The sequence below is a fragment of the Euleptes europaea genome, chromosome 8 (genome assembly GCF_029931775.1).
Source record: "Euleptes europaea isolate rEulEur1 chromosome 8, rEulEur1.hap1, whole genome shotgun sequence".
Lineage (NCBI taxonomy): Eukaryota > Metazoa > Chordata > Lepidosauria > Squamata > Sphaerodactylidae > Euleptes > Euleptes europaea.
The window spans coordinates 1793474-1816911 of record NC_079319.1 but is presented as its reverse complement, the minus strand read 5'-3'; the positions used below and the strand labels follow the sequence as shown (position 1 = coordinate 1816911).

The 23438-nt window shown below is 51.8% G+C and overlaps 1 protein-coding gene across 1 annotated transcript; it reads left to right on the top strand.

The window, feature by feature from the left end:
• Positions 1–66: 66 nt before the first annotated feature.
• KIFC2 (kinesin family member C2) lies at positions 67–23193 on the top strand. Its single transcript, XM_056854600.1, has 16 exons — positions 67–318; positions 3331–3518; positions 5448–5546; positions 5760–5897; positions 8163–8360; positions 11411–11584; positions 12537–12684; positions 13302–13432; positions 13753–13864; positions 16385–16566; positions 18216–18320; positions 19224–19354; positions 19955–20078; positions 20747–20876; positions 22660–22889; positions 23063–23193. Exons 1-16 carry the CDS (start codon positions 90–92, stop codon positions 23186–23188), a joined length of 2445 nt encoding a protein of 814 aa, XP_056710578.1. The 5' UTR covers positions 67–89; the 3' UTR covers positions 23189–23193.
• Positions 23194–23438: the final 245 nt, after the last annotated feature.

Here is a 23438-nt window from a genome sequence, read left to right as displayed (position 1 = left end):
CCTGCCTGCCCCACTTTCACCGTGGGTCCGGTGCACTTTTGGGCCTCTGCCCTCCACGCCAGGCCCCCGAGTCCCCCCTCCTCTCTGTGATGTCCCACCTGCTCTCCTTCCTGGAGCACTACGCCCAGCTGCAGCAGCTGCAAGAGAAGGCTGGCGAGTATCGCTCCCGCCTGCGCAAGGAGGAGACTCGGCGTCGCAAGCAGCTGCGGGGGCTGAAGAGGGCCTACCGGCAGCGGGTGAAGGACAAGCTCGGCCTGATCGAGAGTCTGGAGGGCATCATCTCGGAGCAGCAGGGCCTCCTGGAGAAGACCCACGAAGGTGAGTCAGGGACTCCTTGCGGGGCAGGGGGCTTTCATAAGAACCTAAGAAAGGCCCTGCTGGATCAGACCCAGGCCCATCAAGTCCAGCAGTCTGTTCACACAGTGGCCAACCAGGTGCCTCTAGGAAGCCCCCAAACAAGACGAGTGCAGCAGCACCATCCTGCCTGTATTCCACCGCACCCAAAATAATAGGCCTGCTCCTCTGATACTAGAGAGAATAGGTATGCACCATGACCAGTATCCATTCTAACTAACATCCATGAATACCCCTCTCCTCCATGAATATGTCCACTCCCCTCTTAAAGCCTTCCAAGTTGGCAGTCATCATCACATCCTGGGGCAGGGAGTTCCACAATTTAACTATGCATTGTGTGAAAAAATACTTCCTTTTGTCTGTTTTGAATCTCTCACCCTCCAGCTTCAGCAGACGACCCTGCGTTCTGGTGTTATGAGAGAGGGAGAAAAACAGCTCCCTGTCCAATCTCTCCATACCGTGCATAATTTGCTTTGCTTTGCCTCTTTGCCACATTGGAGTTGGCTTTATTCTCCTTGTCATCTAAAGAGCCAGTGTTGTATAGTGGTTAGTGTGTCAGGTTAGGCTCTGGGAGACTCAGGTTCAAATCTCTACTCTTCTGTGGAAGCTTGCTGGGTGACTTCAGGCCCCTCGCAAACTCTCAGCCTGGCCTGCCTCACAGGGTTGTTGTTGTGAGGACATGGAGGAGGGGAAAATGACCTAAGCTGTTTTGTGTCCCCATTGGGCAGGGTATAGGCGAACTAACGAAATAAAATATTCCACGTTGATGGAGATTTTCTCAATTGTATAAATAGGTTAAGTGACAATCATTGCAAAACCTGAGCCACTCGATCAAATCCAGCTGCTTGCAGAGAGCTCTTTTGTTAGATAAGATTTGGAAAAAATGGAGCTCCTTTGGAAGACAGGTAAAATAACCTCTGCAAGAGCCAGTCTGCAAAATCAAAGCAGAGCTCATCTGCAAGTGAAGATAAGCTGGTCAGAGCCAAGTGGCTAAGCCAAAACTCTGCAAGAGAGATTTGTTAAAGAAACAAACCTGTGACTGGTATCTTCAGCCTGCACCTCAGAGGGTCTCTGGGGGTCCCAGCAGGGAGCCAAGAACAGCTGGTCACGTCCCTGTGATTTCCCACCAGGGCCTTTCCCTGCTGTGGGCACTTCCAGGTGGGCATATCCATGATCGTGAGGGGGTGTTGTGGTTCTGGGGGAAGGCCATGTGCTGTTCAACCCAAAAGCATGGTTGCTCACAGCTCTGGCGCAAATCCTGCCTCCCGTCAGCCTCTCCCACCAAGCCCCCCCTTACTATAGGATGTTGTAATTGTTTACCAAATGTGTACCCCACCTTTCTGCCCTTACAAGGGCTGCCAAGACAGCTGACATTTTAAAATGTACATGATAAAAATCACATTTTAGAAGAAGAATTTGTTTTTATATGCTGTTTTTCTATACCTTTTTGAAGGAGAATCAAACCAGCTTACAATCTCCATCCGTTCCTCCCCCCACAACAGACACCTTGTGAGGTAGGTGAGGCTGAGAGAGCTCTAAGAGAACTGTGACTGGCCCAAAGTCACCCAGCTGGCTTCACGTGGAGGAGTGGGGAAACAAACCCAGTCCTCCAGATCAGAGTCCACCGCTCTTAACCACTACACCATGCCGGCTCTCATTTAAAACCATTAAAATCAACCCCCTCCCAAACATACATCAGTAAAACTATTTAAAATGTTAAAGAAACAGAGTTAAAATACATACAAAACATTAAAACATTGGTTAGGAAGGACAGATCATTGAGAGAATGGCAAACAAACAAACAAGAATGTTGGTTCTTGTAGGTTATCCGGGCTGTGTAACCGTGGTCTTGGTATTTTCTTTCCTGACGTTTCGCCAGCAGCGGTGGCAGGCATCTTCAGAGTAGTAACACTGAAGGACAGTGTCTCTCAGTGTCAAGGGTGTAGGAAGAGTAATATATAGCCAGAAAGGGGTTGGGTTTGAGCTGAGTATTGTCCTGCAAAAGTATTGTCCTGTAAGTATCAAGATAATGCGCTAATGAGGGTGTGGTATGTTAATATGGAACCATTGTATCCTGAAGTGATCTGTTAATGTGGGTAATCCAAAGCTAATCTGTATGGCTATTGTTGAATGTTGTCTTTGTCAGTCTGGAGGTTTTTCAGGGCAGGAAGCCAAGCCTTATTCATTCTTAAACTCTCCTCTTATTCTCCTCAGATTAGCTCATACCCTCATTAGCACATTATCTTGATACTTACAGGACAATACTTTTGCAGGACAATACTCAGCTCAAACCCAACCCCTTTCTGACTATATATTACTCTTCCTACACCCTTGACACTGAGAGACACTGTCCTTCAGTGTTACTACTCTGAAGATGCCTGCCACAGTTGCTGGCGAAATGTCAGGAAAGAAAATTCCAAGACCACGGTTACACAGCCCGGATAACCTACAAGAACCAATGAACTCTGACCGTGAAAGCCTTCGACAAAACAAGAATGTCTTCACATGCTGGTGGAAGACGGCAACAGAAGGGGACACACTAATCTCTTGGGGAGAAAGTTCCAGAGCTTTGGTGCCATGACTGAGAAGGCCCTCTCCTGGGTTGCCACCTGCCTAACTTTGGTGGTCATAGAATCATAAAATCATGGAGTTGGAAAGGACCACCAGGGTCATCTAGTCCAACCCCCTGCAGAATGCAGGAAATTCACAACTACCCACACACACCCAGTGACCCCCTACTCCATGTCCAGAAGATGGCCAAGATGCCCTCCCTCTCATCACCTGCCTAAGGTCATAGAATCAGCATTGCTGACAGATGGCCATCTAGCCTCTTCTTTAAAACCTCCAGGGAAGGAGAGCTCACCACCTCCTGAGGAAGCCTGTTCCACTGAGGAACAGCTCTAACTGTTCATAAAGAAGGGGGCGGTCCTTCAGTACCTGCAGGGTGTCTGTATCACCTCTCTCTCCTCCGGCCAGGTATGAAGCTGCCCTCGGCCTGCCTGCTGTACCCAGTGGCCCCTGCGGGCGTGCATCAGCTGGTGGAGTCCATCAGTGCCCTGCAAGGGGAGAGGAGCCGACTGGCAGAGGAGGTTGCCAGCCTCAGGCAACAGGCAGAAGAGAGGGAGAAGGAAAAGCACCGGCTGGCAGGCGGCTTCCGCCATCAGGTGAGCTCAGGGCTTGATTCAGATTGCTGCAACTGCCGATATTGCAAGCTGCTTTGGGGGGAAAGGTGGGATATCTATGGGGAGCCAGTCAAGGTGTGAGTGCCATCCTGTGTGGGGATGCGTCTCTCTGAGTTTGAGCCAGGTGCAGCTGCTTCCCGAGCAAGACCTGCTCCATTTTGTTGCTGAATTTTGATTTTAGTCGAGGCCATGTGCCTCCTTGCTGGAGCACTCAGCCGCAGGTGTAGCCCTTTAGCAACCCAGTGGCTAATCCCAGCCAGCCCTGCCTCTCCTTCAAGAAGGACCTCAAGGCGTATGTGCCTCACAGGCTCTTTCTTTTTAATAAGCGTCTTTTAAAAGAAAAAAAATGTAGAGCTGTAACTGTCTGGCCCGGGGTCCCCAACTCTTTTGAGCCTGCGGGCATCTTTGGAATTCTGACCCAGGGTGGTGGGCACATAAAATGACAGAGCCAGATACAAAGTGCCTGCCGCAGCTGACTAGGGTTGCCAATCTCCAGGTACTTAAGAAAACAATAAACCTATGCTGGCAATAGTGAATTTAACAATAATAACAGCACGTAGGCTCATACGAATAATCCACTTTACTTTACAGAGGCTTTTGCCCTATGAATTGCATTTAATTTTGGAAGGAACCCTAGTGTCTCTCATGTATGACAGTGGTAAGATCGTTGTTACATAGTCCTTTTTATAACCTTGTTAAATAGTTGGTTGTATCAAATATTCCTATGTATTCCTGTGTATTTCTACAGAAGCCTTGAGCTCAATATATGAGAAGAATAATGAATAACTGAAGAAGCAATTTGCAAAACGACTACCAAACTAGAGTTGTCTTTTGTTGCTGCTGAAGAATTTTTGCTTAATGTACCAATTATTATAGGTGTAGTAACCTTTTTTATGTTGGATTAATACTCAGGATATTTTGTTTCATTGTGGTCTGTGTATGTGAGCATCATTTCCTCTGGAAAGAATTTTGTTCCATATACTTGGTGTACATAATTGTACACATAATTGTACATAATTGTGCATAATTGGTATTACATAGTAGAAATTCTATTTCAGTAAAGTGGATTATTCGTATGAGCTTATGTGCTGTTATTATTGTTAAAAACCTCCAGGTACTAGCTGGAGATCTCTTGCTATTATAACTGATCTCCAGCTGATACACATCAGTTCCCCTGGAGAAAATGGCCACTATGGCAATTGGACTCTATGGCATTGACGTCCCTTCCCAAACCCCGCCCTCCTCAGGCTCTGCCCAAAAAACCTCCCGCTGGTGGCAAAGAGGGACCTGGCAACGCTACAGCTGACCTTCAGTCATACAGGGAAGAACCTCATGCTGTGGTGAAAGCTGCCGCCAAAGCGACATTTTAAAAAATCTGCACAGCCAATCAGATCTCCAGTGGCCAATCAGGAGGCTTGCTGGACAAAAGCCCCACCCACTTTCTAAAAACACTTGGTGGGCGCCAGGTAAGATGTTGGCAGGTGCCAGGGTGCCCGTGTCTAGAGAAACCCCTAGTCTAGAGAAACGATTTATTCATTTGCATAAGGAACATCCTGCTTTTTGGAACATCGTGCAATCATCACAGAAATAAGGCAAACATTTCTAAACAATTGGAATAAGATTAGAATTACAATATAAAAACTCACCATTACAGATGGCAACAAAACAGCAAAATAACCCAGAGTCAATGAAAATAATGTCCAAAGCCAAGGATGCCCAAATGTTTCATTGAAGGTTAGTGAGCAGCTTATACCTTTGGTTTAGCAGGCAAGCTTAGTGCATACTAAAGAGAAAGCAGCACCAACCCCAGATCCAAAGACAGGCCCTTCTTGGTGGGTGGGGTTGGGCGGGGGGTTGTGTCTCTATCTTCCTCCAGCTCTGGTTCCCTCCGCTGTGGATCAACACTGAGAGAGCCCGACCCGCCTTGTGCTCCTTTCTTGGCAGATCCAAGACCTGAAGCAGCAGATTCAAGAGCGGGAGGAGGAACTGGAGCGCCTTCGCCTGGGCACGGTGAGGGACAGCCTGGCAGCCGACCGGGGAGAGCAAAGGTGGAGAGAAGATCAGGGTGGGAGAGAAGCCCCCGTGGAGAAGGAAGTGGGAGAGGTGGCCAGGGAGGGCTGGTGTGGGAGCAGGGAGAGCACCTGTGGGTACCCTTCCCCTTCCCGGAATCCCAAGGGGTCCGAAGCAAGCAGACAGCCTTTTCTGATTCTACCCACCCCCCAGGGAGTGACGGACTCCGAGAAGCGGATCCACAACCTGATGGTGGAGAACGAGGGCCTGAAGCAGAGCCTGGAGGTCACCCAGGGGCTCCTGCAGCAGCTGGTCACCGTGTCGGCTCAGCCCCCTGCCCTGATGGCCAAGGTGAGACCCTCCCTCGCAACTCCTTGTGCCTGCCCACCAGCACTGGGCCCAGACAGGGATGAACACATGAAGCTGCTGCCTACTGAACCAGACCCTTGGTCCGTCAAAGTCAGTATTGTCTACTCAGACGGGCAGCGGCTCTCCAGGGTCTCAGGCAGGGGTCTTTCCCATCACCCACTTGCCTAGTCCCTTTAACTGGAGATGCCGGGGATTGAACCTGGGACCTTCTGCATGCCAAGCAGAGGCTCTATCACTGAACCACTGCCCCTCCCCAATGCTGTTCCGAAAACGCATTCTGATTCTCCGCCAGCTTTTTGCTGTTGTGGAAAATCTTGGTCTTCTTTGGATGTGGTCGTAGGGCACCCCTGAGGGCGCAGAATGCCCAGGGGAAAGCAAGCGTTGTGTCCCCTTGAAGGTTCTTCTGTGCTCCTCCATCCCCTGTAAGCCAGAAAGGTCATCCTCTCCTTCAGGGACTGAGGGGACACCTGCTACCTCTCAGCTACAGTGGAGGGAAAGTGCTGGCAGAGCTCACGGTCCCTGAGGACGCTGGGGCAACTTGGATGTGCCCTCACAGCCCTTGGCGTAAAATTACTTGCCTTGCTTATTTTTGCAGGCATGTCCCAAAACAGCAGGATCAGGAGGGGCCGCCTTTGCCCTCAAGATCTTGCCGTCTAACCAGACAGCCCTTTTAAGGGGGAGGACGGGATAAAAATGTCTTTGGTAGTGCTTGCTCAGCGGCTCACGAGCCACGTGTGGTTCATTGATATGCCAATGAAACTGTTTGTGATTTTATGATTTTGTGTCTTCTGCTTGCTATTATTTTGAGTCAATGCAGTAACATAAAGACAGCATGCCATCTGTGGCTCTTCTGAGTACCATTCCCAAGGTGGCACCCACCCCATTTTTCAGGAAAGTTGGCATTGCCCAGAGGGCATGTGCTTGTCAGGGTATTCACACCTAGAACCATCCACCTCTGGGAGTAGTGTCAGTCTAGAATCCGGAAGACTCAGGTTCAGATCTTCACTCCGCCATGGAAGCTGGCCGGGTGAACTTGGGCCAGCCACACCCTCTCAACCTAACCTACCTCACAGGATTGTTGTGAGGATAAAAAGGAGGAGAGGAGAACAATGTAAGCTGCTTTGAGTCTCCATTGGGGAGAAAGGTGGGATGTAAATAAAGAAAAATAAATACACACTCAGAAGTACTCTGGTAGGTAAAATGGTTACAGGAATATATTTAATGTTTATAGTGATATGTTTTATTGTTGTATGTGTGTGTCTGGTGGGTGTGGCACGTAGGACTTACAATAGTCATGTGGCTCTTTGAGTTTGTGGCAGTTGCAAATGGGGCTCTCCAGGTGCCATGAAGTGTCTTAAAGAAAGAAAAAACACGGGGGAAAGGGAGAGACCAGGAGAGGGACAGACATGTTGGAGCTGCTGATCCAGCGAAGGATGCAGCCAGCTAATTGCCGTGGCTTTTCATGTCGTCAGTCCACTTAGATGCATGAAGGGCAGGCTTTGAACACACCTGGAAATAAGAAGCAGGGAATAATCTGCTTGTGCATGGCCAGGTCGGAAGTCCTGAGCTCCAGACTTGGTTAGCGCAAAGCGACCTTTGAACTGGTGGTAGTGGTGGAAAGACTCGTCAAGTCACAGCCGACTTATGGTGATCCCATAGGGTTTTCAAGGCAAGAGACATTCAGAGATGGTTTGCTGTTGCCTGCCTCTGCATAGAAGAAGACAGTTGGTTTTTATATGCTGATTTTCTCTACCACTTAAGGGAGACTCAAACCGGCTTACAATCACCTTCCCCTCCCCACAACAGACACCCTGTGAGGCAGGTAGGGCTGAGAGAGCTCTAAGAGAGCTGTGACTAGCCCAAGGTCACCCAGCTGGCTTCATGCGTAGGAGTGGGGAAACAAATCCAGTTCACCAGATTAGCCTCCGCTGTTCATGTGGAGGAGTGGGGAATCAAACCCGATTCTCCAGATCAGACTCCACCACTCCAAACCACCACTCTTAACCACTACACCACGCTGGCTCTTTTGCACCCCGCTAGCAACCTTGATATTCCTTGGCGGTCCCCCATCCAAGTACGAAGCAGGGCCGACCCTGCTTAGCTTCTAAGTTCTGACAAGATCTGGCTAGCCTGTGCCATCCAGGTCAGGCTGAACCATTAGCTGATGCAAAGCAGGCACTAGGGTACCACACTGTGCTTTGCTCAGTGAGCAGAGGGTCCCTGGGATAACCACTACACTCTTCCCAGGAGAACGAGGACCTCCGCACCAGAGTGCAGCAGCTGGAGGCCACCTTGCAGAAGAAGGTGGAGGAACTCATGTGCCTGGAGGTGCAGATGGACAGGCTGCAGTGGCGTAAGGAGGAGGAGGTGCGCCACCTGGATGAGCGCCTGCGTGGGCTCCAACTCTCTCTGGAGGCACACAAGAACCAGCCGCCCGAGGTGCAGGTGAGTGCCCTGCGGTTCCATTCCTGGCCACTGGAGGGCGAGCCCAACAGCCCAGGATGTAGCAGGGATTCGGGAATAGTAGAGAATCTTGCACGGTACTTTAATGATGACCAAGCGTGTCTTGGGGTCTTAGTAGACCAAACACTGAACACGAGTCAGCAGTGTGATGCAGTAGCTAAAAAGGCAAATGCGATCTTGGGCTGCGTCAACAGAAGTATAGTGTCCAGATCACGTGAAGTGATGGTATCGCTTTACTCCGCTCTGGTTAGACCTCACCTAGAGTATTGTGTTTAGTTTTGGGCACCACAATTTAAGAAAGATGTAGACAAGCTGGAACGTGTCCAGAGGAGGGCAACAAAGATTGTGAGGGGTCTGGAGACCAAGTCCTATGAGGAAAGGTTGAAGGAGCTGGGTATGTTTACCCTGAAGAGGAGAAGACTGAGAGGAGATATGATAACCATCTTCAAGTACTTGAAGGGCTGCCATACAGAGGATGGTGCCAAGTTCTGTTGCCCCAGAAGGTTGGACCAGAACCAATGGGTTGCAATTAAATCAAAAGAGTTTCCGTCTAGACATTAGGAAGAATTTTCTAACCATTAGAGCTGTTCGTCAGTGGAACAGGCTTCCTCGGGAGATGGTGAGCTCTCCTTCCCTGGAGGTTTTTAAGCAGAGGCTAGATGGCCATCTGTCAGCAATGCTGATTCTATGACCTTAGGCAGCTCATGAGAGGGAGGGCATCTTGGCCATCTTCTGGGCATGGAGTAGGGGTCACTGGGTGTTGGGGGGGAGGTAGTTGTGAATTTCCTGCATTGTGCAGGGGGCTGGACTAGATGACCCTGGTGGTCCCTTCCAACTATGATTCTATGAGTATCATGGCATAAAGTTTTGCTAGCCAGAGCTCATGTGGGCAGGTGTCTCTGGATTCTGAAGGGATTTCTGTGTTAGGTTGTAAAACAATTTTGGCCTGGGACTGGACAGTGTAGAAGCCACGTTTGCAGACCATACCTTATTTAGGGTGGTGGAAAACAAGGTCCTCTGTGAAGAACTCCAGGAAGATCGCTGTAAATTGGGTGAGTGGGCAACAGTGTGGCAAATGAAGCTCAGCATGAATAAGTATAATGCACAGAGGAACCAACAAAAAATCCTTACTGTAAATATATGCTGATGGGGTCTGAATTGGCTGAGACTGAGATTGGAAAGAGATCTTGGAGTTGCAGTGGAAAGCTTACTTAAAATGTAGACCTAGCAGAATCCCAGCAGTGAAAAAGGTAGACTCCAAGTTAGGAATTATTATGAAAAGGAAAATATAACAGCCAGTATTGTAATGCAATTGTATAAAGCTCTAGTATAGCCTCATTTGGAATACTGGGCACAATTCTGGTGAAATCCCAAAAAGGACACTGCAGAGCTGGAGAAGTACTGAAGAGGGCAACCAAGATGCATGAGGGGGTTGCCTGTGTTCCAAGGCACCTAATAAAATATGCATGTTCCTCTGATCCTGGAGAGAATAGGGATGCATCATTAGTATCCATTTTTACTAGCAGCCATGAATACTCCTCTCCTCCATGAACATGTTCACTCCCCTCTTAAAGCCTTCCAAGTTGGCAGGCATCACCACATCCTGGGGCAGGGAGTTTAACTATGCATTGTGTGAAGAAATACTTCCTTTTATCTGTTTTGAATCTCTCACCCTCTAGCTTCAGCATTCTAGTATTATAAGAGAGGGAGAAAAGCTTCTCCCTGTCTACTCTCTCCAAACCATGCATAATTTTATAATTTTAATATATAATTTTATCATGTCTCCCCTTAACCACTTTCTTTCCAAGCTAAACAGCCCTAAGCGTTTTAACCGCTCCTCATAGGGCAGTTGCTCTAGTCCCCTGATCATTTTGGTTGCTCTCTTCTGCACCTTCTCAGGCTCTGCAATGTCCTTTTTTAGGTGTGGTGACCAGAACTGGACACAGTATTCCAAGTGTGGTCTCACCATAGATTTATACAAGGGCAGTATGATAGCAGCAGTTTTATTCTCTATTCCTTGTCTAATTATGGCCAGCATGGAATTTGCCTTTTTCACAGCAGCCACACAGGTGGAGAGAGTAGGCAGAGAGAACTTTTTCATTCTCTCCCCAAATACTAGAACTCAAAGGTTTCCAATGAAGCTGATGGGCAGCAGATTCAAGACTGAGAGAAGGAAATACTTAAACAGCTAGTGATTAAAATGGGGAATCCACTGCCAGAGGATGCAATGATGGCCGCTGGCACAGACGGCTTTTAAAAAGGGGATTAGATAGAGCAGTGGTTCCCAAACTTTTCGGGCCACCGCCCCCTTGGTTTCACAAACTCAACCCCAACACCCCCTACCCTATCCTATAAAAAGCATTATTCAAAATAAGGGTTTGCATGACTCACTAAAGAAGATAATAACAATAAAATTTCAAAACAATAACAACTAATTTTACATCTATTCAAAATCAAATTAAAACTTTTTAGTTGAAATTTATTCAACAGAAATGATGAACTCGATCCAGTGATGCCAGGTCTTCAAAGTCTGGAAAAAAATTCTGATAGTTTCCACCAAATTTGCCAGCATGGTGCCGTACCTTGATCGATTGTAAATTAGTGAACAACACAGTTGACGAGGGCCCCCTGCTGCCCCCTTGCCTCTTAGTGCCCCCCTAGGTAATCCCCTCCCAGGGGGTGGTACTGCCCACTTTGGGAACCACTGAGATAGAGTCATGGAGGAGAGTGGCTCCTAGCCATGGTGACTAAATGGAACTTCCATGTTCAGGGGTGGTCTACCTCTGAATCCCATTGCTAGGAGGCAACATCAGAAGAAGGCCTCTCTGCCCTCCAGAAGAACTGGTTGGCCACTGTGTGAGACAGGATGCTGGACTAGTTGAACTGCTGCTCTGATCTAGCAGGGCTCTTCTGATGTTCTTCCTTGAGTGCAGGGATCAAAAAAGACTGGGTAGCCAAGCAATCTAAATAAAAACGTGTGGGGGACGGGATCCCAGCCCACTCTAGCACCTGGCTGGCTTTTGCCCCCACAGTACGTCACCAAGATGGTGGAGGTGGATTCCCCGCGCACCCTGCAGGGTCTGGCAGAAGCTGAGGAACGGAACAGGACCTTGATGGCTCAGCTCTCCAGCCAGGTCCAGCGGTGCCAGCAGCTGACGGAGCAGCTACAGAGCTCGGATGAGGTGGCAGCTGGCTTGCGGCACAAGGTGAGGTTGGCCTGGGTTCGAGTCATGCGGCACAGCAGCCAGTCTCTCAGGACTTTGCATCAGGGTTGCCTGTCCCAGGGTTGCTCCTGTCCCAATAGCAACAGCCCGTGCTTTTGAGGGAAATCCCATTGTATCCACTGGGCATTGTTTTCAAGACTTGGGAAGACCGGGGTATCTGAAGGACCGTCTTCTCCCATACATTCTTGCCTGGGGACTAAGATCATAGGGAGAGGCCGTCTTGACTGCCCCATAAATCCAAGAAGCTTGTTTGGTGGGTACATGAGAAAGGGCCTTTTCAGTGGCAGCCCTACAATTATGGATCAACAGAAGTATGGGGGGGAAATAGTTGTGAATTTCCTGCATTGTGCAGGAGGTTGGACTAGATGACCCTGGTGGTCCCCTTCCAACTCTATGATTCTGTAATTCCCCAGGGAGATACTCCTGGCCCCCTCACTTTTGATCTTTAGGAGACAGCTGAAGACAGTTTTATTTAGAACAGCATTTAATTAAGTTTACTAGCATTCCTGATTTGTAGTTTTAACATTTGGTTTTATGTTGTTGATTTTTGTATTTTATCTATATTTTAAGCTGCTCTGAGCTCTAGAAGGAAGAAAGGCAGCTAATAAATGTTTTAAATAAACAAACAAATAATAAACAAGCTAATCCCACAGTCCTGTGTTCTGAGAAGACCCTATCCAGAGTGTTGGGAGGGTGTGGCATTAAGAACATCTCCCCTGGATGTTCCCTGGAGAGGGGTGCATCAAAGTTCATCTAATATATTGTCATCTATTAATGTAAGTTTAAAGCCCATAGCGGTTTCCCGCTTGGAGGCTTAGTGAGGGCAGCAGGCCAGGCAGAGCAGCACAGTTGTAGCCTCTCATTGGCTCTGGGACTGCAACCCAGTGTCTGCATATGTGCATACTCTGATGGGAGGTCTCTCTCTCCCTGGCAGATTTCCACCTACGAGGCTGAGATCGCAGGGCTACGGCAGGACCTGCTTCGTGAGATCAACCAGCTGGAAGCGCGGAAGGAAGAGGCCGTCCATGAGGCCTCTCAATGCTCTGAGCAGCACCTCCAACACTTGCGGGAACAGCTTGCAGGTAGGGGTGGGCTGTGGTCTTGTCTGGGGTCTCACAGACTGCTGGCAGGGCAAGGCCTGGCTCTTCTGCACAAATTGTCTAGGCTTGAATGGGAAGGGATGCACCAGAACCCCTGAGAACCGTAGGGGGGGGGTTTCCTCAGGATGGCACCTGTTGATTTATGGATAATTGTTCTGGAAGAAGCAGCCTTCACAACTGATTTGGGTGGGCGGGCAACATAAAATGCATCTTTCCCCCCCTCCAGAAATCACACTCAGCTGGTGAGTGTCTGTGAGCCAGGACGTGGGGATGGCTGCCAACTTGGAAGGATTTAAGAGGGGAGTGGACACGTTCATGGAGGAGGGGGCTAACCATAGCTACTAGTCAAAAAGGATGCTAGTCATGATGCATATCTATTCTCTCCATGATCAGGGGAGCAGGCCCATAATATGAGGTGCTGTGGAATACAGGCAGGACAGCGTTGCTGCAGTCGCCTTGTTTGGGGGCTTCCTGGAGGCACCTGGTTGACCACTGTGTGAACAGACTGCTGGACTGGATGGGCCTGGCTCTGATCCAGCAGGGCCTTTCTTATGTTATGTGTTCTTATGGGCATTCTCTTCCCCCTCCCCAACCTCCAGGTGTGCGCCAGCGTCTGGACACACTCCAGCCTCTCCTCAGGGGCATGAAATCCGACTATAACAGCCTGCGTGGACAGGTGCGCACCTTTGCCGACTGCTATGAAGCCGCGCTTGGTGAGGCCCGGCAGCAGGTGAGAACCGTGGCCAAGGGCCAGGCCTAGGGAGGTCCTGCCCTCCCAGGCCCCCTCTGTGGCCAGTGGAGCAGAGGCAGCCTTTGTGGCATGGGAGCTGAGACGGGTCACCCTGCTGGGGCAGGACACTTGCGTGGAAAGGAGGAGCAGAAGGGGAGTTGTTGCGGGGGGGGGGGGGGCAGCTGTCCCTCAAGCACACCCAAAGGGCTCTGTGTGTCTTCTGCTCCATCTGAAGGCCAACAGGGGCAGGGTGGGGGGGCTTGTAGGAAGCAGTTTCCCTTGCTCTGCCCCACCCAGCCTAGCTCTCTTTCCCCCTCCAGATGTGCTCTGCCCTGGACGAGGCCACACAAGCCAACCAGTCTCTGCAAGGGCGCTACCAGCGAGAGATGCTGCTTCACAAGAAATGCCAAGACCAGCTGCTGGAGCTGAAAGGTGCCTGAGAGGCCGGGCTGGGAGGGGGGTATTTTTCCAGGGGAGATTTCTTCTTCTGTGCTCAGAGCAGGTCACAATTACTCGCCTTCAGTTCCCCATCTTAGCATGGCACCTCTGGCGGAAGGGCTGTTGCTCCACGCTGAAGGGGCAACGCTGAGTTTATAGGCAAATGGGGTGGGTGGGGTGCTTACGTCACAGTCACCAGCCAATAGGTACTGGTGACATCGCATTGATGACCTCCCAAGCCCCACCTCCTGCCTTCTGGTGCCTGGCACCCCTGCCTCCAATCAATTCCCCCTTTCTCTGCTTCTTGCCCCCTTTGGAGGCTGTGTGCCCACCCAAAGTCTGCAGCGTTCATCTCCCACAGGCTTAGACACCAGCAACTGAATTTCCATCAGTATCTCCCCATGCCCTCCCCCGCCCAGGTTGCTTTTCAGCAGCAAGCATCCTCAGTCCCTTCTGTTGTGTGTAGGGTTGTCAGCTCCATGTTGGGAAATACCTGGAGATTTTGCAGGTGGAGCCTGGGGCGGGGAGGGTTTGAGGAGGGGAAGTATAAAGCCATCGAGTCCACCTTCCAAAGCGGCCATTTTCTCCAGGTCAACTGATCTCTGTTGCCTGGAGATCAGTTGTAATAGTGGGAGATCTCCAGCCACCACCTGGAGGCTGGCAATCCTAGTTGTGAGAGGACAGGGCTAGAAAACCCCTGGGGAAAGACCTTCAAAGGGGCTGAGAATGAATCAGTTCTCAACTGGATGGGGAAACTGCCTGGTTTCCAATGACCTGCCAAGGGCTAGCTCGGTTTGGGACACCGGGTCGTGGCCCGAGACATCTGTCGCCAAACAATTATGACACATGTCTCTACATGTCTCTGCCTGTCTCTGCGTCATGCCCTTGGTATTCCTTGGAGGTCTCCCATACAAATACCTTCAGCGCTAATCATTTCAACTGAATTCTTTTATCATGTTTTGTGCCCGGCTTGCTGATTGATAGAATAGTCGATATCTTGTTCCTGCAATCTGCCCAGCCCACTACTTTGATCTGTTCTCCTGGGAATCTTTGCTGCTAGACACAAATGTTTTTTTCTTACTTTGTAATTCACTTGCTGATTGACTGGATAGTTCTTATCTTTGTAATCTGCCTTGGGTCCCATTGAGAAAGGAGGGCTATAAAAGAAGCTTATAATAACAACAACAATAATCTAATAAACATTATGCCCTGACCTGGATAGCCCAGGATAGCCCAATCTTATCAGACCTCGGAAGCTAAGCAGGGTTGGCCCTGGCTAGTATTTGGATGCGAGACCTCCGAGGAATACCAGGTTGTAATGCAGAGGCAGGCAATGGCAAACCACCTCTGAACGTCGCTTGCCTTGAAAACCCTACGGCAGGGGTGGGGAACGTCAGGCCTGGGGGCCGTATAAGGCCCGCAAAATGATTTGGTCTGGCCCTTCATGGGTCCTGGCTTATCTCCAGCCCAGAAGGATGCTGCCCTGCCTGAATCTCTTGGGCCCAGCTGGGGATGGCAGAGCTCAAAAGCAAGTCGCTCTACGTGGCAGACACTTCAAGCCATCTCCGGTGGTGCCTCTTGGCTAAATGTTTGACCAAATATAGCAGGCTAGTTTTTAAGTTGATAATTTTGTATGGCCCGCGAATGATGTCATAAATATCCAAATGGCCCTTGGCAGAAAAAAGGTTCCCCACCCCTGCCCTACGGGGTCACCATAAGTCAGCAGCAACTTGATGGCCCCCTTTCCACCACCAATAAGCAGTGTGCCATGACTAGGATTACAGAAATCTGAACAAGCACAGCATGTTAGACATGATACATCATGCAGAAAAAAGATATGACATCAGTAGGCATTAATGCTGCAACAGCAGGGTAACACATGCAGCAACTAGATAATATGTCCTGCCCATGGCAGTTCTCCAGGGCCAGTGATTGATTCCTGATTCCTCCACCCCCGGCTCAACATCTCTGCTGCCTGCTGCCTCTGGGATGTGCATCCCTTGCTTCCCTTGACCCTAGCCTTGGTCCCCTGTGAGGTTTGGGTCTCCAGGTAGTGTAGTAGTGGTGCCAGGGGCAACTGGACTCCTCTAACCCATGCAGGGTATGCATAGCCCAAACCCATAGCAGGGGGCCAGGCAAGCCCTGTGGGTCATCCTAAAGCAACTTCTGTCTGCCTACCCATGTTTATTCTGCCCTCCAAGGCTGCAGGAAGAGAGGAAGACCCGGCCCTCCATTTGCAAGACCTGAGCAAGGCTGATAACACTAGGACATTTTGGAGGACGTTGATTTATAGGGTCAGCGTAAGTCAGAAGTGACTTGATGGCACTTAACACACACACCAAGCAGCTCAGGGCTGCGAACATAGTTCTCCCCCACTCCATTTTGTCCTCACAACAACCCTGTGAGGTAGGTTAGGCTAAGGAAGAGTCACCCAGAGAGCTCCATGGCTAATTGGGGACTGGAACCCAGGTCCTGGTGGCTGGCATTCCAACCCCTCTGCCACTCTTCTTGCAGGAAACATCCGGGTGTTGTGCCGCCTGAAACCACTGACCAGCATGGAACAGCAGGAGGGGGAGGTGGGCGCCACGGTGGACGCTGATCCTGCAGACAACGGCTGTGTCATGGCCTGCTACAAGGGGAAAGAGCGCTCCTTCAAGCTGGACAAGGTCTTCCTGCCACAGGCCACCCAGGAGGAGGTGAGGGCTGCCCTCCTAGGGGATGCATGCCCAGTCTTTGGCCCCAGGGCTCCAGAGCAAGGGTCCCCTGCCCAGGGAGGGAGTGGCTCAATGCAGGCAACCGGGGCGGGGGGTGGGAAAGAAGCAGAGAGAGCTTTGGGGAATCACAGGGGTCTCCAGCGGGCCCTTCTCCAAGGGGTGTGTGCCAGCATGGTGTAGTGGTTAAGAGTAGTGGTTTGGAGCGGTGGACTGATCTGATCTGGAGAACCGGGTTTGGTTCCCCACTCCTCCACATGAGCCAGTGAACTGGATTTGTTTCCTCGCTCCTCCACATGAAGCCAGCTGGGTGACCTTGGGCCAGTCACAGTTTTATTAAGAGGTCTCTCAGCCCCACCTACCTCTCAGGGTGTCTGTTGTGGTGAGGGGGAGGGAAGGCGATTGTAAGCTGGTTTGATTCTTCCTTAAGTGATAGACAAAGTCGGCATATAAAAACCAACTCTTCTTCTTCTTCTCTCAAGTGGTACACTGAAAAGAGGGGTGTTCTGGAACAAGTGGACCAAACTGCCAGTCACCTTCCAACTTGGAAGGCTTGAAGACACGTTCATGGAGGAGAGGGCTTTCCATGGCTACTAGTCAAAATGAATACTAGTCATGATACATACCTATTCTCTTCAGTATCAGAGGAGCATGCCTGTTCTATTAGGTGCTGAGGAACACAGGCAGGATGGTGCTGCTGCAGCCGTCTTGTTTGTGGGCTTCCTAGAGGCACCTGGTTGGCCACTGTGTGAATAGACTGCTGGACTTGATGGGCCTGGGTCTGACCCAGCAGGGCTTTTCTTCTCATGTTCTCTCTGTGTGTCTTCTTCTTCACAAACTAGGGCTGGTTTGAAAGAGTCGTCTGTATTCTTTGCAGCACAAGAACTCAGCCGTGGTGGGGCAGGGCACTGGCTGGAACCTCTCGTTCTTTAGGCCGGTGTGCAAGCACCCTCCTCCCTGGTCCTTTCCTTTATCCCCTCCCTTACCCACTGTGCCATATACTTGAGGGACTGCTCTCAGTGTTTTGTGGGCACAGGTGACAGGACCACTGAGGGAATGGGCGGAGGGGCTACGGCCGCTTGGTGTCTGCCTGAGCAGAGATCTGAAGAAAGACACCTGGGCTCCCAAGGGGCTACCCGGGGCATCATGAGAGAGCCGAGCCATCCTTTCAAGGGAATCTTCTCCACCAGCTGCACAGGGGACTGGAGGGCTGTCCCCACACCACAGGGGCATAGAGAGTGGCCTGAGGCCTGGGCAGGAGGGGAGGCTCATGTTTTGGGATGGGTCTTGTGGGAGCTCAAAGGTTGGTATCCCTCCCCCTGCCAGTGCCAAGTTGGTCCCCCTCTTGGTGTGGATCTGGCCACCTTTATGACTCCCCCTTGATACCTAGGTGCCCGCGCAGGAAAGAACGGCATGCGTCAGTGGGATGGCTGGAGCTGGGGGTGCCGCCGTAGCAGGTAACTGGCCGCGCCCTTCACAGCCAGCAGCCTTGTCCCCCAGCCACAAACAGTTCTGCTTGCCTCCACACCACTGCTGGGTGCCGAGCCTCACGCCTGCTTCACGGCCTCACTGCTGCAACTGTGAAGGGGAGGGGGCGTTGCTCTGTAACCCCCCCTCCCCGTCTGCCTCCACAGGTCTTCCAGGAGATTGAGCCCCTGGTGATGTCCTGCCTGAATGGGTACAATGTCTGCATCTTCGCCTACGGGCAGACGGGCTCGGGCAAGACCTACACCATGGAGGTAGGGGCTTGGCACACTCTGCCTCTGTCGCCCGCGCTGCCAGAGCCACCTTTTGCATGGGCACGTAACACCTTTTGCATGGGCACGCATGCATGGCCCATCGCAGTGAAGCCACAAGGATTAAAGGTGTAACTGTGTGCGGTATGGTTCAGTTGTAGAGCATCTGCTTAGTGTGCAGAAGTCTCCGGTTCAATCCCCGGTATCCCCAGTTAAAAGACTGGGGGTAGCAGTTGTGAAAAACTTTGACCTTAGACTCTGGATAGCCACTGCTGGTCTCACCCCCCCCCCAATTGCCCACTGCTATGTTTCACAGATGTTTTGCACCAAGGGTCTGCCAGATGCGGCACGTGACCTAGAGGTGCAGTTGAGAACTTGTGATCCAGCGTTGTGTAGTGGTTAAGAGCGGTGGTTTGGAGTGGTGGAATCTGATCTGGGGACTAGGTTTGATTCCCCACTCCTCCACATGAGCGGCGGAGGCTAATCTGGTGAACTAGATTTGTTTCCCCACTCCTACACAGGAAGCCAGCTGGGTGACCTTGGGCTAGCCACAGCTCTCTTAGAGCTCTCTCAGCCCCACCCACCTCACAGGATGTCTGTTGTGGGGAGGGGGAGGGAGAGGGAAGGTGATTGCAAGCCGGTTAGATTCTCCCTTAAGTGGTAGAGAAAGTCGGCATAGAAAACCAACTCTTGTTCTTCGCTGGCATATAAAAACCAACTCCTACTCCTACTACTCCTTCAAAGTGTAGTGTAGGAAGGCTGTGTTCCAAGGAGGCTTTGCTGGGAAAGATGGCCAGGTTTCCAGACTCAGCTCCAGCTCCCACCAGCCCCTGCTCTCCCCACCCCACCCCCTGGTTTCCCCTTGGGAGATAAACCTCAGGGCCCTTCCCTTCTGTCTGCTTCCAGGGCATCCCGGACAACCCTGGGATAAACCAGCGGGCACTGCAAGCCCTCTACCGGGAGATGGAGGCCAAGAGGGAGGCCTGGAAATACACCGTCAGCCTCAGTATGGTGGAGATCTACAATGAGGCGATCAGGTGAGGCCCCCCCACTCAAATGCACCTATGGCCTCTGTAGGAGCTTCCATCCCAGCAGTACGCGCAGTGCGCCTGTAGCATGGGAATATCCCCCGCCCCTGTGGCATGGCACACCATAGCAGCCATTTGCAACATCATTTGCTTGTGCAAAGGGGAGGGGGCGTGGCTCAGTGGTAGAGCATCTGCTTGGCATGCAGAAGGTCCCAGGTTCAATCCCCGGCATCTCCTATTAAAGGGACTAGGTAAGGAGGTGATGTGAAAGACCTCTGCCTGAGACCCTGGAGAGCTGCTGCCGGTCTGAGTAGACAGTACTGACTTGGATTCAGTAGAAGGCAGCTTCATGTGTTCATGTGTACACAGGAAAATCCAGTTGCAAACATTCCCCTTATGCCCCCATTCAGACCTGTCACCCCCCCACACTGTGGTTTGTTCTGCTGGGGGCGGGGGGGGGCAAGACTGTGTGTTTTCACGGCATGGCACATCACCTGCCTTTGTGTGGGAAGGAAAGAAACCTCCCACTCCGGGGATTCTGACCAGACAGCATCCCCTGGGAGGAAGGGGGGGTCACACCTGAGTCCCGGTTCCTCTCACCCCCTCCAGGGACCTCCTGGCCAAAGATCCCCATGAGAAACTGGATGTCAAGTTGAACCCGGACGGGAGTGGCCAGCTGCATGTCCCGGGCCTGACCTGCGTGGAAGTGGGGAGCTTCCGCGAGATCAAAAAGGTACCCCTGAAAGGGTGTGAGGTTTGGAAGAGGCTTTGGTGCGGGGGCCAAGTGGGAGCTGTTGGGGGGAAATACCAGAGCCTCTCTCTTTGGGATTTCTGCCCCCTGTCCCATACTGCCGGGGCCCGTGTGTCTGTTAGGTTTGGAGGTTCGGGTTCAGATATTTGATCTGCCCCGTGGATCACAGGAGTCCTTTCATCCTGCATTTTTAGCCTTATATTTTAGACCTGTAATATGAAAATAGGTACAGGTTACTATGCTCTGTGTGTGTACTGCTGGTCATTGACTGTATTATTAAATATTTGATTTGACCAGCCACAAGCTGAGCCCAATCTTCCCTGTGAAAAAGGGTCTAAGCAAATTTATAGTGGAAAAGTCCACGCTGGCTAACTAGAGCCTCCATGTTCAGAGGCAGTGTATATCTGAATGCCACTTCCTGGGGCAGCGGGGCGCTTTGGCCCTTTGTCTTCCAGTCAGCTCCTGTGGCACATGGCTTGTTGGACAAGATGTCTCCCTTTGGGACTGATCCTGCTTGGCTTTTGCTGGGAACCGCAGGAGCAGCCGTTGTTCTGGGTGGTGTGCCTGGGCTGACTTGGGGAGGGGGGGCTGCTCCCACTCCCTCTCCCCAGAGGCTGATGTGGCGTCCCCTTTCCCTTCTGACCCCTCAGATGCTGTCACTGGGGAAGCGGAACCGGGTAACCTCTTCCACCAACATGAACGAGCGCAGTTCCCGCTCCCACGCTCTGCTTACGGTCACCATCACCAGTACGGAGCTGGCCAGTGGCACCAAGATCACAGGTATGGCCGTCCACTCCTGGAATCCCTCCCGGGCAGGGCCATCTCCTCCCTGGCCCCAGGCAGGAAGCTCAACTGGTGAAGAGTGGAGGTTGACTTTTGGGGGCACCTCTGGACTGAATTGTCCGGAGCCTCCCTGGGGTCAGTGGCACCTTGGGTCTCTAGACTTTCAGCCGGGAGGGTTTTGACTGGCTTGGTTCTGTGGGGAGGGAAGTGCCTCTCGTTCACCAGGAGTGGGAGTGGGCCACTTGGGAAGCCCTCGGTGGGTTTCTGTGGGGCATCATGGTGCTTCCTGCCCTGCCCTGGATGGCCCAGGCTAGCCCAATCTGAGATCTTGGAGATTAAGTAGGATTGGCCATGGTTCATACTTGGATGGAAGACCACCAAGGGAGTCCAGGGTCGCCACACGGAAGCAGGTGACGGCAAACCACCTCTTGCCATGAAAACCCGACAGGGTCACCATGAGTCGGCTGCGACTTGACAGCTCTCTTCACCACTGTGGGGCTTCCTGGCAAGAGTGTTGGGTTCAGAGGGAGCTCACGCCCCTCCTACCAACTGACTGTGGCTCCTTAGGAAGAGAGCTGCAGTGCTGAGAACTGGGTTTGCAGAGGTGCCTGGAACTGAGACCCAGGAGGTGCTTGCAATGGAGACCCACCCCCCTCCACGCTGTAGCAAAACCCAAGCTCTGTACACAACTTGTGCTGCTAAAGTCAGAGTTTCAGAACACAGAAGTTGCATCAGATTGAAAAGGAAAAAAGCTCCCTTTGTAGATCACTACATGTCCTTGGACCACACTGAGAATGAGCTACGCTTCTGGATTGTGGACAGGATACAAGCGTCCCATGCAGACATCCTTCCAAGATTGAAGAGCAGAGAAACTTTTTGGATTTTCACGTTAAACATGCTTGCGCCTTATGGGTTGAACAGATCAGATTGACTGGATATGCGCCTGAGGCTGTGTATTTGGTTGTCTTTTTTATTTGTATCTTTGTAATGTAAGTGTTGGTTGGGCCCCAAACTTCACAGTGATTAGGTGACTCAGCCCCTTTAAGACTCTCCCCTAATTGCAAAACCCAAGCTGGCCATAGAATCTGTGACCTCCACCAGCAGGTCTCCAGATGCTGCAGAGCATCTCTGCCCTTTCTGCCCGCTGCATCTCCCCTACTCTCTCTGCCTTTTTCCTGCTGATCTGGTCACTGCTGCCCTGCTTCCTGCTGACTGCACGTGGGGTCTGGCGGAGGAGCTGTGGCTCAGTGGTAGAGCATCTGCTTGGCATGCAGAAGGTCCCAGGTTCAATCCCCGGCATCTCCAGCTAAAGGGATTAGGCAAGTAGGTGATGTGAAAGACCTCAGCCTGAGAGCCATGGAGAGGGGCCGTGGCAGAGATCCCAGGTTCAATCCCTGGCATCTCCAGTTAAAGGGACGAGGCAAGTAGGTGATGTGAAAGACCTCCTCCTCTGAGACCCTGGAGAGGGGCCGTGGCTCAGTGGTAGAGCATCTGTGTGGCATGCAGAAGGTCCCAGGTTCAATCCCTGGCATCTCCAGTTAAAGGGACCAGGCAAGTAGGTGATGTGAAAGACCTCTGCCTGAGACCTGGAGAGCCACTGCCAGTCTGAGAAGACCAATGCTTATTTTGATGGACTTTGATGGTCTGATTCAGCATAAGGTAGCTTCATGTGTTCAGCCTTGGATGGGTCCCAGTTGGGCTGCGGTCAACCCTGGGCTGCGGGGATGCCATCCCTCCACCCCCATAGACCCTTTTCCTCTCCTCTCTTCCCTCCCCCCAGGGAAGCTGAACCTGGTGGACCTGGCTGGCTCTGAGCGGGTGTGGAAGTCGGGGGCGCAGGGAGAGCGGCTGAAGGAGGCCCAGAACATCAACAAGTCCCTGCTGGCCTTGGGCGAGGTGATCCAGGCCCTGCGAGCCAAGCAGGCACACGTCCCCTTCCGCAACTCCAAGCTCACCTACCTGCTGCAGGACTCCCTGGGCAAAGGCAGCAAGACTGTCATGATGGTGCAGGTGAGAGGGCGGCCGCCAGCCAGGTGTGCGCCTTCCCCAGTGTGGGGGTCAAGCCGGGATACTTGGCACTGCGAGGGTCTTGGAGGGGGCTCTTGCTCCTGCAGGGGAGTGTTAGGAGGACAAGACGTTCCCGCCAGCCCTTTTTCCCTTGCCTTTATCCTCTCACTCCCCAGATTTCCCCGCTGGAGAAGAACATGGGGGAATCCATCTGCTCCCTGAAGTTTGCCCAGCGTGTGTGCAAAGTGGAGCTGGGCCCAGCCTCCCGCCGTGTTGACTCGTCCGCCCAACGTGATGCCTGAGCCCCCAGAGACCCTCCTGCCGGCCTTGCGGAAGGACTCTGCTGTTCAGCCGTGGCTGGTGGCTCAGCAAGCAGCCGGAGACCCTTCAGAGACAGGCTGGTCCTGAGAACAGAAAATCCCCCTGCTTCATCCAGCCCCACTCCGCTCCTGCCTCCATGTCATAGAATCATAGAGTTGGAAGGGATCACAGAGGTCATCTAGTCCAACCCCCTGCTCAATGCAGGATCGGCCTAGAGCATCCCTGACAAGT

Coding starts and splice junctions, on each gene's coding strand:
- KIFC2 (XM_056854600.1), top strand. CDS start 90: ATGTCCCACCTGCTCTCCTTCCTGGAGCACTACGCCCAGCTGCAGCAG. Junction 11,585..12,536: donor CAGCTGGCTTGCGGCACAAG/GTGAGGTTGGCC, acceptor TCTCCCTGGCAG/ATTTCCACCTACGAGGCTGA. Junction 18,321..19,223: donor GCAAGACCTACACCATGGAG/GTAGGGGCTTGG, acceptor GTCTGCTTCCAG/GGCATCCCGGACAACCCTGG.